This window comes from Arachis stenosperma, chromosome 9, assembly GCF_014773155.1.
Source record: "Arachis stenosperma cultivar V10309 chromosome 9, arast.V10309.gnm1.PFL2, whole genome shotgun sequence".
Taxonomy (NCBI): Eukaryota; Viridiplantae; Streptophyta; class Magnoliopsida; order Fabales; family Fabaceae; genus Arachis; species Arachis stenosperma.
Window position 1 is genome coordinate 134,321,001 of NC_080385.1, and position 14,242 is coordinate 134,335,242.

The window sequence follows — 14,242 nt, forward strand, 5'->3', positions numbered from 1 at the left end:
TAATTTTTGATTTAGAACTCCGATCGACGAGCCGTTTGTATCAACCTAAGTTTTTGGAAAATTAAATAATGTGTTATTTACGATTTATTATAATTGTTGAGAATTTTATTTTAAAAAAATTATTTTACTGAGGATAATTAAATAGAATTTCATGAAAATTGAAGTTTAAATTAATTAGAATTTTATTATAATTGAATATTTCACATAATTTTAGTAAATTGAAAAATAAGAAAGAATTGTGTTCGGTAGCTCGGGTACTGGACGATTCGGGGAGATCCTTCGGATGGTAAGGTGGGGTTTCCGCCTGGTTCAGAGTTGCAAAGATGGAGATGGAGCAGCCAATTTCCCGAGTTTTCGGTGTGGAGAGAGGAGGTGTCACCTGCAAAGAAACTCCGACGCCCAAGTCAGTGTCGTGTACAGGTGGTAAAAGAGAAAAGTTGTGATGACGTACCTTGGGGGAGGGGTAGGACCCTCCCCTTATATACATTGTCAGTGGGGTGGGCCCCGCAAGGGAAGGCCTCTTTCCAGGAAGCTTCGCTTTCCACAGCTGTCAAGCAGCTGGCAGCAAGGACGCGTGTTCGGGCCGGGAACCAGGTGATTCGTAAGCGCTGACCCGACCGTGCAGGCCGGTTAGTTGCGAGTCAGGCGCTAACTCTGCTCAGCTAGGCTGGGCCACAACAGTAGCTCGTGTACCGGACGGTTCGGAGAGATCCTTCGGATGGTAAGTGTAAGGCCTAAAACTTTTGAAAAGCCTTATTTTAAATTGATTTCAATTTATTTATTCATTAAAGATTTTAATTTAGAAATTATTTAATTAAAGCTAATTAAATCAAGTTTTGATAATTAAATTAGAATTTCTTTCTAATTTTATAATTGTTGGATAATTTTCTATATTTGAACTATAAAATTTAGTAATTGCAAAATAATAAGAATTTTGTATAAATTGATTTAAAGAATTGAGATTTTGGAATTTAATATATTTTAATTTTTATGAATAAAATAAATTAATTATATTATCTCTAATTATTGAATTAGAGTCTTTATTTAAAAATAATTTATAAATTGATAAATAATTAAATAGTATTTTTACAAATATTATTAATAGATTAAAAATTGGTTCTTGATTTTCAATTACTCCTAATTTTAGTGAAATGACTGAATTACTCCTGACCCTAATTCCCAAATTGGGAACCCTAATTCTAAATCCCTAATCAGAAATTCAATTTCCCTTTCCCAGCCGCCATTACCCCTCCCCCCTTTCTGAAACACCAACACAGCCTCACCCTCTCTCAATGTAACAAACACACACGCATACTGAGGGAACGAGAACCAGAGAGATATAGATCAGAGAGAAGAGGGAATCCGAGAGAGAACGAGGGCGCCGGTGGAGGGAGGAGCTCGCGCCATGCTCGTGAACCGCCGCTTCCTCGCGCCGTGAATCCCGTCGTCCCTACCGCAGCCGTCCGCGCTGTCGTTCTTGCCACGAAGCCAGCGCCGCCGAGCCAAGTGCCATTGCGTCATTGCGGCTGTGTGATAAACCCCATTTTTAGGGTTTATCTTGTACTGAATTTAGAGTATTTTGATGACCTTTTCTCGCATTTAGCCTATGAATTGGCATGGTTTTGTTATCTCTCCCGTATTTGTGCTTAAGTGTAAAAACATGATTTTTAAGCCTTTAATTTGATAATTTTAATTCATCCTTGATTCTATAAGATGCCTTGATGTGTATGTGGCGAGCGCATATTCGTGGCCTACTTCCATTCCCTACTTTGGTCACTAGTATGGCCGCCCTAGCTGAGGTACCCTGGTTGGATGATGATGTGATACCACCACCCCCAGATGACGATGACAAGGAGGTTACTATTCCTTGGGGTGGTTGGGTGCACGAGAAGCCCCCAGCTAGACGCCGTTCCAGGGCTAGAGCAGTAGTGGGGACAGCAGGACCGTCAGCCTCTACAGCAGCCCCATCCTCTTCTACAGCAGCAGCTCCATCTTCTTCGACAGCTCCTCCTTCAGTACCTGAGCCTACTTACCTACTGGTCCAGCGTCTGTTTCGGTTTTTAGAGCGGAGAGGCTCCATGTCAGACGCCGACTGGATCGGATGGATCAGGCGCTCATCTCTCTTGGCGTTGAGTTACCTCCGCTTCCAGACTCTCCGGCCTCCGATGAGCAGGATCATCAGGAGGAGGCTGCGGAGGCGCCGACTCAGCAGGATGCACCTCCAGTTGCTCCAGACACTACAGAGATACCACAGACCCATGAGGAGCCGGTCCCACAGCCACAGCCGGTCCCACAGCCAGATTCAGCAGCTACCGTTGTACCTTCCACTGATCCTCCGGTTTAGCATCGAGGACGATGCTTGGTCTTAAGTGTGGGGAGGTCACCGGTAGCACCACTAGAGGACTGGTGAACAATTTTGGCCACTTTCCTTGTTATCTTATTTTGCATACCTCTTGTATATATTTGAAGCATTTTGAGTCTATTTTGGTTTTCTTTACTGCTTATTTTGGATTTTAGATACTTTGATGCTTATGGATATCTTCAGATGTTTTAGATGATAGATTTCATACTTTTAGTTGGATTTTTTCTTATACATTTTTGCATATCTTTCTTTTTAGTTTGTGGTTGTGATTAGAAATCATACTTTGAATTGCAAAACTTAGTCACCCTTTTTGCATAAGAAATTGGTTTTAAGCAGAAAAGGAAAGGGTAAACTAAGGAAATTTTTGAATTTTTTTTCAATCACAAAAATTCTTAGTCAAATATTGAGATTTTTCAAGAAATTTAATCATAGGGCACTAACCCAATTGATTGAGGAAAACTTTTGGTGAAACTTGCTTGAATTCATACTTTGTGAAGCATGTATTGAATTGAGAACACAAGCTTGTGAGACTTGAGCCTATTGATATGGTTACATTTTATAACCACTTATTTTCCATTCTTGTGTGAAATTGTTCTTTTTCTATGATTGTGATCCTTGATTTGCTTAATTCTATATGTCCATTTATTTTTGTATTTATGCATTTGTATGATTGAGGCTATTATTTCGTTAGCCCACTTACCCAAATACCCTACCTTTTACTCTCCATTGTTAGCCAATTTTAAGCCTATGCTTAACCAACTTATTTTCATTTTAGCACATTACAAGCCCAAGGCGGAAAACCAATGAAAAGTCCTTGTTTGGATCTTTGATTAGCCTAGGCTAGTGAGAGTGTTTATTATTCAAAGTTGGTGAGGATTGAGAACATTGGAGGGGATAAAAGGGGTAGTACACTTTCATATTTAGGAATTGGGAACATATTCATGTATTGATTAAATGTATAAAACCTTATGCATTGATGTTCTTGTATATAAAAAAAAAGGGAAATGAGAAAAAAAAAAGAAAAGAAAAATAATATGGAAAAGAAAAAAAATATAAAAAGAAAGAAAAATAGAAGAAAAATAATAAAAAGGGGACAAAATGCCCCAAAGTGAAGCTCAATAAGATCAATGCATAAGTGTTGTGAAATGAAAAGAAAATGCATGAGTATGTGAAAAAGTGAGGAATGGGTAGTTAGATTAGTACTTAATTGTATAGGATGTCATAGGTTAGGTGGGAAGTCTAAGCTTATCAAAGATTCAAATTTCAAACTCACTTAACCAAATATGCATCCTACCTTGACCCTAGCCCCATTACAACCTAAGGAAAGACCTCATGATGAATGTATGCATGCATTGAATAAATGTTGATTGTTAGAAGAAGATCAAACTTTGGAAAGTATGATTAGGAGAGAATTGAGTGAATTAACCCTTAAACACTTGAGTGAATAGAGCGGATACACATCCGGTGAGAGTTCAAAAGTTCAATCACATGTGTTCACCCATATTATTTATATTCTTGCAAGCTTGAACTCTTCTTGATAATTCAATATAATTGTGGTTTGGACTTAACTCCTATTGCCCTAGCTATTGTGCTTATACATGTCTCTTGGGAATTGATTTGTTTGAACTAAGCATTTGCATTTACTTAGGTAGTTGCATTTAGATAGGACTCATATAGTTTAGTTGCATTCAATAAATGTCATACCCCTTAGTTCCTTCTTATTTTAGCATGAGGACATGCTAAGGTTTAAGTGTGGGGAGGTTGATAAACCCCATTTTTAGGGTTTATCTTGTACTGAATTTAGAGTATTTTGATGACCTTTTCTCGCATTTAGCCTATGAATTGGCATGGTTTTGTTATCTCTCCCGTATTTGTGCTTAAGTGTAAAAACATGCTTTTTAAGCCTTTAATTTGATAATTTTAATTCATCCTTGATTCTATAAGATGCCTTGATGTGTTTGCTAGTAATCTCAGGTTAAAATAGGCTAGACATGGATCAAGGGAGCAAGGAAGAAAGTATGCAAGTGGAGAGAAACACAAAAGCCAAAGAGATCGATCTCGACCAAGCACGCGCACGCGCACAAGGCGCTCGCGCGCACGCGTACCGTGCGCGCACGCGTCGAAGCTCGCACATGACTTCATTAAAGCAACACGTGCCTGGTGATTTGAGAGGGTTTCTGAACCCATTTTGGCGCCAATTGCTGAGAGAAAGGAATAAAAGGATCAAGGATTGAAGGGAATCTAGGGAATCCAGCATATAGCATAATTAGGATTAGTTTTAGAGTTAGAGAGAGAAGCTCTCACTTCTCTCTAGAATTAGGATTAGGGTTAGATTAATCTCTCTTCTTAGATCTAGGTTTAATTCATGCCTCAATTCACTTTTCCTTCATCAAGTTTTAATCTTCTCCTCTTCCTCTTTCTAGCTATGTACTTTAATACTTGTAATTCTTCATTTTATTTTGGATAGATTGTTGTTCCTTTGTTTTCTTTCAATAATGCAATTTGAGGTAATTCATGATAATTGTGATTTCCTTGATTGTTGTTGTTAATTCTTTGCAATAATTATTGCTAGATTTCATTCTTGTTGTTGATTTACTATGCTTTCCTTTTATGCCTTCCAAGTGTTTGATGAAATGCTTGGTTAGGTTTTAGTGTAGGTTTTGTTCCTCTTGGCCTAGGTAGAGTAATTAGTGACTCTTGAGTTATCTAATCCCTTTGTTGATTGATAATTAGAAGTTGCTAATTGATTTGAATGCCCCTAAAGCTAGTCATTCCTCTAGGAGTTGATTATGACTTGAGGAATCAAATTGATTCATCCACTTGACTTTCCCCCATGGTTAGAGGTTAACTAAGTGGTGGCAATGAATAATTCTCATCACAATTGAGAAGGATAACTAGGATAGGACTTCTAATCTTTATACCTTGCCAAGAGCCCTTTTATAGTTGTTAGTTTATTTTTCATTGTCATTTACTTTTCATGCTTCTTATCCAAAACCCCAAAATAACTCATAACCAATAACAAGACACTTCATTGTGATTCCTAGGGAGAACGACCCGAGGTCCAATACTTCAGTTTATAAATATAGGGGTTTGTACTTGTGACAAACAACTTTTTGTATGAAAGGGTTATTGTTGGTTTAGAAACTATACTTTACAACGAGATTTCATTAGTGAAATTCTAAACCGTCAAAAACCCAATCATCAAAATGGCGCCGTTGCCGGGGAGTGCAATGGTGTTATGTTATTGGTTATTGTACATATGTGAATAGTGTGAATATCTTGCTTTTTGCTTTATTTGCTAGTTGTAGAATTTTATTTTCTCTTTCCACCATGAATTCTCACTTTGGCTATGAGTGTGATTACAACTATGTTGTAGGTGATGAGAACTTCAATGAGGATGTGTACCAAGGATAGGACAATCAAAGGTGGGAGGAGCCATATGCTTATGATCAATCCTCATGGCAACAACCTCCACCAATGCACTATGAAGAAGAGCCATTCTATGATGCACACCAATCAAATGGCTATGGTGAATCCCCTTGTAACTTTCAAGCACCACCACCATACGCCTATGAAACATACCCTCAACACCAATCGCACTCACAAGCCTATTTTCACCAAACACTTCCATATGAACCCAATCCATATTCGTCACACCATCCAACTTTTGAACCATATGAGCCATACATGGAACCACAATTCCAAGACCACTACTACCAAGAACCACCTCGATGCACACCACCTCCACAATTCCACCAAGAAGAACCACCTTCCTACCATAAACCCTCTTCCCAAAATAATGAACCTTCTTACTCACCCTAAGCCCCAATAGACGATCCTCTCACTTTGTTACTTCAAGGACAAGAAGCCATGAAGCGGGATACACTTGAGTTTGTGACTAATTTGACCAAGGTGGTGCACACTTTAGCCCACCAATGTTTGAATACTCAAGGTACTTCCATGACGACATGTGAGAAGTCAAAAGAAGAGCAAAGTATGAAGGAGAAATTGGACAGTCCGGTAGAGAAGGGAGAATCAAGTTTTGTGTTAGAACATTGGGAGGAGCCTATGATCATTGGAAAAGAGGAGGAAGTGGTTGAAGATCTAGGAGATGTTGAAAGTCCAAGGGAATGTAGCATCATGGAGAACTCTTCCAAGAAGCTTGATATTGATGTTAAGGAGGGTGCGCAACCTCCAAGGCATATCATCGTTGGAGATTTGGAAGAAGCTTATCAAGAAATGGATTCAATCATGGATGAATTTCTCTCTACAATGGAATCCTCTCCCATTGGACATGAAGTTGAAATTATAGAAGAGTGTGCACAACCTCCCAAGGAAGACGAAAAGGGCATGGTGTATATTGAAATTGAAGAATATGAAGAGGTCGATCAAGAGATGGATTCATTCATCAATGAATTCCTATCCAAAGTTGAATCACCTCCCATTGGACAAGATAACGTTCTTGAAGACAACACCAAGCCAAGTGAAAAAGGGGATAAGATTGAACATGAAGAAACCTGTGAAGAGGTGGAAACAACCAAAGAAGAGCCTAGCGAAGTAGACCTTGCATTGTCTAAGTGTGGGGAGGTCTCCCTTCCCAAGACACCATCCAACACAACATTCAAGTGGGTGAAACTCTCATCCCTAAGCTTCACTTTCTCACTTGAATATGGTTTAATTGAAAATGATGGTCAACTTCGAGCTCTTTGTAGAGTTAAGAGTAGGAAAGAATTGTGTAATGGTTGGAAATTCGGTATAAAAATCATAAAGGCCAAGACTTTAAGGTATAGGAATGAGGATGGGACGGAAATCACCGTATATGGGTCTAGAAGGAAGCATTGGTGGAATAAAGAGAATTCTATGTGTCAACCACCCTTATGTCAACCACCCGTACGGAAAAATCATGAAACTCAACTAACGGATGGGTGTGAAGATAAGATATGGGATCCCGGTTCGCTATGTGAAGACCAACTATGGGAACTCATATCTTGGGTAGAACTTTGCCCAAGCTTGATGAAAATGGTTGGAAATTCTGTCAACTAATTGAAAAGCAAGGATCCTTGGAGATTCAAGGATGAGTACAAACATAAGCCACCATGACAATAAGCGCCCCAAAATGTCCAACTTAAGGACTTAAACTAAAAGTGCTAGGTGGGAGACACCCCACCATGGTAAACTCTTTCCACTTTCTTTTAAATTTGCTTAATAAGTGATTTGAGTTACCATCGTAGGTAGATTTTTCATATAAATTTGTTTGTACAACTTAATTGTTAGTATATTCACATGTATATTGTGTTTAGTAGTAGATGAATAATATCAAATTGCATTTTTGTGAATTGCATTTTTGTGTTTAGTAGTAGATGCATAAAGAGTTGTGAGCAATATGGGGAGCACCTGAGCATAATTTCCATGAAAAAAAAGGGGGCGGATGCGCGCACACAATGTACGCGCACGCGTCCCTGTGCGGATGCATCACATCACCCACATTCCAGAGAGTTGGGCCTCTATTGGGCAACCACTATGCCATGAGCCCAACATGACCCATGCTGACGCGCACTACGTGTGTGCGCGCCAATCATTAGAACAAGGAAGTGCACGCGGACGCGCACCTGCCCCGTCCGCATCGATCTGCTGCTGCAAAATTTTGAGCCAAGCCCCAGAGAGTTGTGCTGGATCTGGGCTAACTTTAAGCCCCTAGCCCAACTCAATCTGCGCGGACGCGCACTTGCCGCGTGCGCGCCCATATGCCAAAAGGAGGAACAGACACGAGCACACGCATCGCGCTAGCGCGCCTTATAGCAAATTACCAATGTACGCGGACGCGCGCTTGCCGCGCGCGCATCCCTTACATGATGCTGCCACTCTAGGCCTTTGCCCAGAGAGTTGGGCGTGAGTCAAGCCCACTCTAAGCCTCAAGCCCAACCCCGTGTACGCGTGCGCGCACTGTACGCGCACGCGCCGTTGAATAGTTTGCCCATCCACGCTTTAGCGCGCTGTACGCTCACGCGTGGGTCCTTAGTTTCTTCAAAGTATGCGGACGCGTAAGGTGCGCGCTCGCGTCGATTAAAAAAAAGGGATAACCCTAATACGCGAAGAGCGTTGCGCAATCGCGCACTCTCTCTTCTCCCTCATCATCTTCTTCTTCTTCTCACCTCAACCGCCGCTCACAGCAGCGCCGTCACTGCCACCGCACGGCCAACCTCTCTCTCTCACCATCAACCAACACCCATTCGCCCTCTCTCTCATCCACTCACTCCACCCTCTGTTCTCTCGCACAGCCCACACACCGCCGCAGCCGCCGCCATCTTCACCGCCACCGTCCACGGCGGTGCCACTCATTGATTCTGTTGCTTCCATTCCAGCCCCAATTCCCCTTTCCATTCTCAATTTTTCTCCGCTCCCAGGTTCCTGCTCAAATTCTGTTTGTTTTTAATTGTTCAATTCTGTTAGCTACTGTAATTTTCTGTTAGTTAGTTAGAGTTTGAATTCTGCATGATAGGTTAGTTAGAAATAATTGCGGTTAGGTAGCTAGGACTGGATAGAGGATTCTAAGTCTGATAAGTGCTCCGTTTGTGTTCATATTCTGTTTGTTGGCTTGTCTGATAAGTGCCAATTTTGAGTTGCTCTGTTTGTAATCTGTGCTGCCTGTATGCTATCTTTTTGCTGCTGTGATTAGTTGATATTGTAATCATGCTAGTTGTGCTATGTTGCCATCCGGGAACGTCCAATTTTAAGCCGAGATGCTGCCCAATTTTCAAGAAATTTAATTTCACTTTGGTCTTTATTATAATTTTGGGCTAATTCTTGTTACTTTTGACTTCCAGAATTGGCCTTGAACGTTGTGAACATGAACCACGACTCCTATTTTCTTTAAGCCTCATTATCATCATTCCACTAACTCACTTTTCCAACTTACTAATTTCTTTAACCATTTCACTTCCACTCACATTTAATCCTCTTTAACCATTTTTTCAAAAAAAAAAAGTACGATGATAATATGGCTTAATGAATTAGAGCGGTTGACTTTCGTGGACATTGCATCCTTGGTTTCTTGTTCGCTTATGCTTACGAGTTTACCAATTTACCTTTCAAGTTCAGTTCACATCATGATTGTTTATTGGCCAAATGATATCCTGAACATGCTTTCTTTGCTTTGTGCTACATGCTTTATTGCTTATATTCTATCATAATTCTTTTTCAGGATGTCGGATAAAGGAAAGGCTATAGCCACTTCTTCCAAGAAAAGAAAACACTCTACACCCTCTATTCCCTCCATCTACAAGAATTATGCTAAGAATCCCCTGAATGACGAAGAAAAAGAAAATCAGTTGTTACCTTCTACTGACCCAACTAAGTTCCCCAATCTTTTCTGTGAGCTTCGTCTTTCCAAGTATCGGACGACGAAACTGAATACCGAGAAGAAGCTTGTCCTTCCCAATGATGTACGACGCTCCATTACTAGTCGGATCCTAGAGTTGGGTATGGATTTTGTTGACAGAGATCTGGGGGATATCAATATTTCTTGGGTGAAGGAATTTTATTGCAATTTCTTCCGTCCCACTTTGGATTCAGTTCAGTTGAGGGGTAGAGAAATCATGATTACTGAGGCTGCTATAGAGGAGGCATTGCAGTGCCGACATCTTCCTGGTGGCACCTGTGCTCATCAGCAGGCTGAGTTGGCTATTCACAGCATGACCTTTGATTATGAGGCGCTTAGGCGCGTGATCGGTTTACCAGATGCTACATGGGTCATGGATGCGAACAACACTAAGCCTAAGGGGATGCTCTTTGCTCAGCTGACTAGATAGGCCAAGACTTGGCAGATGATATTTGCCCACTATGTCTTGTCCACCACCCACTTCTCTGAGATCCCCATGGAGATGCTACTGCTGATTGGGTGTGTTATGGAGGGGAAGGATGTTTATTTTCCTCGACTGATCCGGCAGTGTATGTGGCGAGTGCATATTCGTGGCCTACTTCCATTCCCTGCTTTGGTCACTAGTATGGCCGCCCTAGCTGAGGTACCCTGGTTGGATGATGATGTGATACCACCACCCCCAGATGACGATGATAAGGAGGTTACTATTCCTTGGGGTGGTTGGGTGCACGAGAAGCCCCCAGCTAGATGCTGTTCCAGGGCTAGAGCAGTAGTGGGGACAGCAGGACCGTCAGCCTCTACAGCAGCCCCATCCTCTTCTACAGCAGCAGCTCCATCTTCTTCGACAGCTCCTCCTTCAGTACTTGAGCCTACTTACCTACTGGTCCAGCGTCTGTTTCGATTTTTAGAGCGCGAGAGGCTCCATGTCAGACGCCGACTGGATCGGATGGATCAGGCGCTCATCTCTCTTGTCGCTGAGTTACCTCCGCTTCCAGACTCTCCGGCCTCCGATGAGTAGGATCATCAGGAGGAGGCTGCGGAGGCGCCGACTCAGCAGGATGCACCTCCAGTTGCTCCAGACAATACAGAGACACCACAGACCCATGAGGAGCCGGTCTCACAGCCACAGTCGGTCCCACAGCCAGATTCAGCAGCTACCGTTGTACCTTCCACTGATCCTCCAGTTTAGCATCGAGGACGATGCTTGGTCTTAAGTGTGGGGAGGTCACCAGTAGCACCACTAGAGGACCGGTGAATAATTTTGGCCACTTTCCTAGTTATCTTATTTTGCATACCTCTTGTATATATTTGATGCATTTTGAGTCTATTTTGGTTATCTTTACTGCTTATTTTGGATTTTAGATACTTTGATGCTTATGGATATCTTCAGATGTTTTAGATGATAGATTTCATACTTTTAGTTGGATTTTTTCTTATACATTTTTGCATATCTTTCTTTTTAGTTTGTGGTTGTGATTAGAAATCATACTTTGAATTGCAAAACTTAGTCACCCTTTTTGCATAAGAAATTGGTTTTAAGCAGAAAAGGAAAGGGTAAACTAAGGAAATTTTTGAATTTTTTTTCAATCACAAAAATGCTTAGTCAAATATTGAGATTTTTCAAGAAATTTAATCATAGGGCACTAACCCAATTGATTGAGGAAAACTTTTGGTGAAACTTGCTTGAATTCATACTTTGTGAAGCATGTATTGAATTGAGAACACAAGCTTGTGAGACTTGAGCCTATTGATATGGTTACATTTTATAACCACTTATTTTCCATTCTTGTGTGAAATTGTTCTTTTTCTATGATTGTGATCCTTGATTTGCTTAATTCTATATGTCCATTTATTTTTGTATTTATGCATTTGTATGATTGAGGCCATTATTTCGTTAGCCCACTTACCCAAATACCCTACCTTTTACTCTCCATTGTTAGCCAATTTTGAGCCTATGCTTAACCAACTTATTTTTCTTTTAGCACATTACAAGCCCAAGGCGGAAAACCAATGAAAAGTCCTTGTTTGGATCTTTGATTAGTCTAGGCTAGTGAGAGTGTTTATTATTCAAAGTTGGTGAGGATTGGGAACATTGGAGGGGATAAAAGGGGTAGTACACTTTCATATTTAGGAATTGGGAACATATTCATGTATTGATTAAATGTATAAAACCTTATGCATTGATGTTCTTGTATATAAAAAAAAAAGTGAAATGAGAAAAAAAAAGAAAAGAAAAATAATATGGAAAAGAAAAAAAAATAGAAAAAGAAAGAAAAAAAAGAAGAAAAATAATAAAAAGGGGACAAAATGCCCCAAAGTAAAGCTCAATAAGATCAATGCATAAGTGTTGTGAAATGAAAAGAAAATGCATGAGTATGTGAAAAAGTGAGGAATGGGTAGTTAGATTACTACTTAATTGTATAGGATGTCATAGGTTAGGTGGGAAGTCTAAGCTTATCAAAGATTCAAATTTCAAACTCACTTAACCAAATATGCATCCTACCTTGACCCTAGCCCCATTACAACCTAAGGAAAGACCTCATGATGAATGTATGCATGCATTGAATAAATGTTGATTGTTAGAAGAAGATCAAACTTTGGAAAGCATGATTAGGAGAGAATTGAGTGAATTAACCTTTAAACACTTGAGTGAATAGAGCGGATACACATCCGGTGAGAGTTCAAAAGTTCAATCACATGTGTTCACCCATATTATTTATATTCTTGCAAGCTTGAACTCTTCTTGATAATTCAATATAATTGTGGTTTGGACTTAACTCCTATTGCCCTAGCTATTGTGCTTATACATGTCTCTTGGGAATTGATTTGTTTGAACTAAGCATTTGCATTCACTTAGGTAGTTGCATTTAGATAGGACTCATATAGTTTAGTTGCATTCAATAAATGTCATACCCCTTAGTTCCTTCTTATTTTAACAAGAGGACATGCTAAGGTTTAAGTGTGGGGAGGTTGATAAACCCCATTTTTAGGGTTTATCTTGTACTGAATTTAGAGTATTTTGATGACCTTTTCTCGCATTTAGCCTATGAATTGGCATGGTTTTGTTATCTCTCCCGTGTTTGTGCTTAAGTGTAAAAACATGCTTTTTAAGCCTTTAATTTGATAATTTTAATTCATCCTTGATTCTATAAGATGCCTTGATATGTTTGCTAGTAATCTCAGGTTGAAATAGGCTAGACATGGATCAAGGGAGCAAGGAAGAAAGCATGCAAGTGGAGAGAAACACAAAAGCCAAAGAGATCGATCTCGACCAAGCACGCGCACGCGCACAAGGCGCTCGCGCGCACATTGGAGAATCGGCCAGGGACGCGCCGCTACCGTGCGCACGCGCGAAGCTCGCACATGACTTCATTAAAGCAACACGTGCCTGGCGATTTGAGAGGGTTTCTGAACCCATTTTGGCGCCAATTGCTGAGAGAAAGGAATAAAATGATCAAGGATTGAGGGGAATCTAGGGAATCCAGCATATAGCATAATTAGGATTAGTTTTAGAGTTAGAGAGAGAAGCTCTCACTTCTCTCTAGAATTAGGATTAGGGTTAGATTAATCTCTCTTCTTAGATCTAGGTTTAATTCATGCCTCAATTCACTTTTCCTTCATCAAGTTTTAATCTTCTCCTCTTCCTCTTTCTAGCTATGTACTTTAATACTTGTAATTCTTCATTTTGTTTTGGATAGATTGTTGTTCCTTTGTTTTCTTTCAATAATGCAATTTGAGGTAATTCATGATAATTGTGATTTCCTTGATTGTTGTTATTAATTCTTTGCAATAATTGTTGCTAGATTTCATTCTTGTTGTTGATTTACTATGCTTTCCTTTTATGCCTTCTAAGTGTTTGATGAAATGCTTGGTTGGGTTTTAGTGTAGGTTTTGTTCCTCTTGGCCTAGGTAGAGTAATTAGTGACTCTTGAGTTATCTAATCCCTTTGTTGATAATTAGAAGTTGCTAATTGATTTGAATGCCCCTAAAGCTAGTCATTCCTCTAGGAGTTGATTAGGACTTGAGGAATCAATTGATTCCACTTGACTTTCCCTATGGTTAGAGGTTAACTAAGTGGTGGCAATGAACAATTCTCACAATTGAGAAGGATAACTAGGATAGGATTCTAATCTTTATACATTGCCAAGAGCCCTTTTATAGTTGTTAGTTTATTTTTCATTGTCATTTACTTTCATGCTCTTATCCAAAACCCAAAATAACTCATAACCAATAACAAGACACTTCATTGTGATTCCTAGGGAGAACGACCCGAGGTCCAATACTTCAGTTTATAAATATAGGGGTTTGTACTTGTGACAAACAACTTTTTGTATGAAAGGGTTATTGTTGGTTTAGAAACTATATTTTACAACGAGATTTCACTAGTGAAATTCTAAACCGTCAAAAACTCAATCATCACTGTGCCGTCACGAATGAGGAGAGAGGCGACAAAGGGAGAGAGAGAGTCCGTGGTAGAGAAAGAGGAAGCACACTCGCGAGGG

At 40.1% G+C, this 14,242-nt stretch overlaps 1 protein-coding gene across 1 annotated transcript; it reads left to right on the forward strand.

Moving 5' to 3' along the window:
• Positions 1-323: 323 nt before the first annotated feature.
• On the forward strand, positions 324-2,344 carry LOC130949951 (uncharacterized). Its single transcript, XM_057878540.1, has 4 exons — positions 324-420; positions 1,238-1,528; positions 1,714-1,945; positions 2,065-2,344. Exons 1-4 carry the CDS (start codon positions 324-326, stop codon positions 2,342-2,344), a joined length of 900 nt encoding a protein of 299 aa, XP_057734523.1.
• Positions 2,345-14,242: the final 11,898 nt, after the last annotated feature.

Coding starts and splice junctions, on each gene's coding strand:
- LOC130949951 (XM_057878540.1), top strand. CDS start 324: ATGGAGATGGAGCAGCCAATTTCCCGAGTTTTCGGTGTGGAGAGAGGA. Junction 421..1,237: donor CAAGTCAGTGTCGTGTACAG/GTGGTAAAAGAG, acceptor TCCCTTTCCCAG/CCGCCATTACCCCTCCCCCC. Junction 1,946..2,064: donor GTAGTGGGGACAGCAGGACC/GTCAGCCTCTAC, acceptor TTCGGTTTTTAG/AGCGGAGAGGCTCCATGTCA.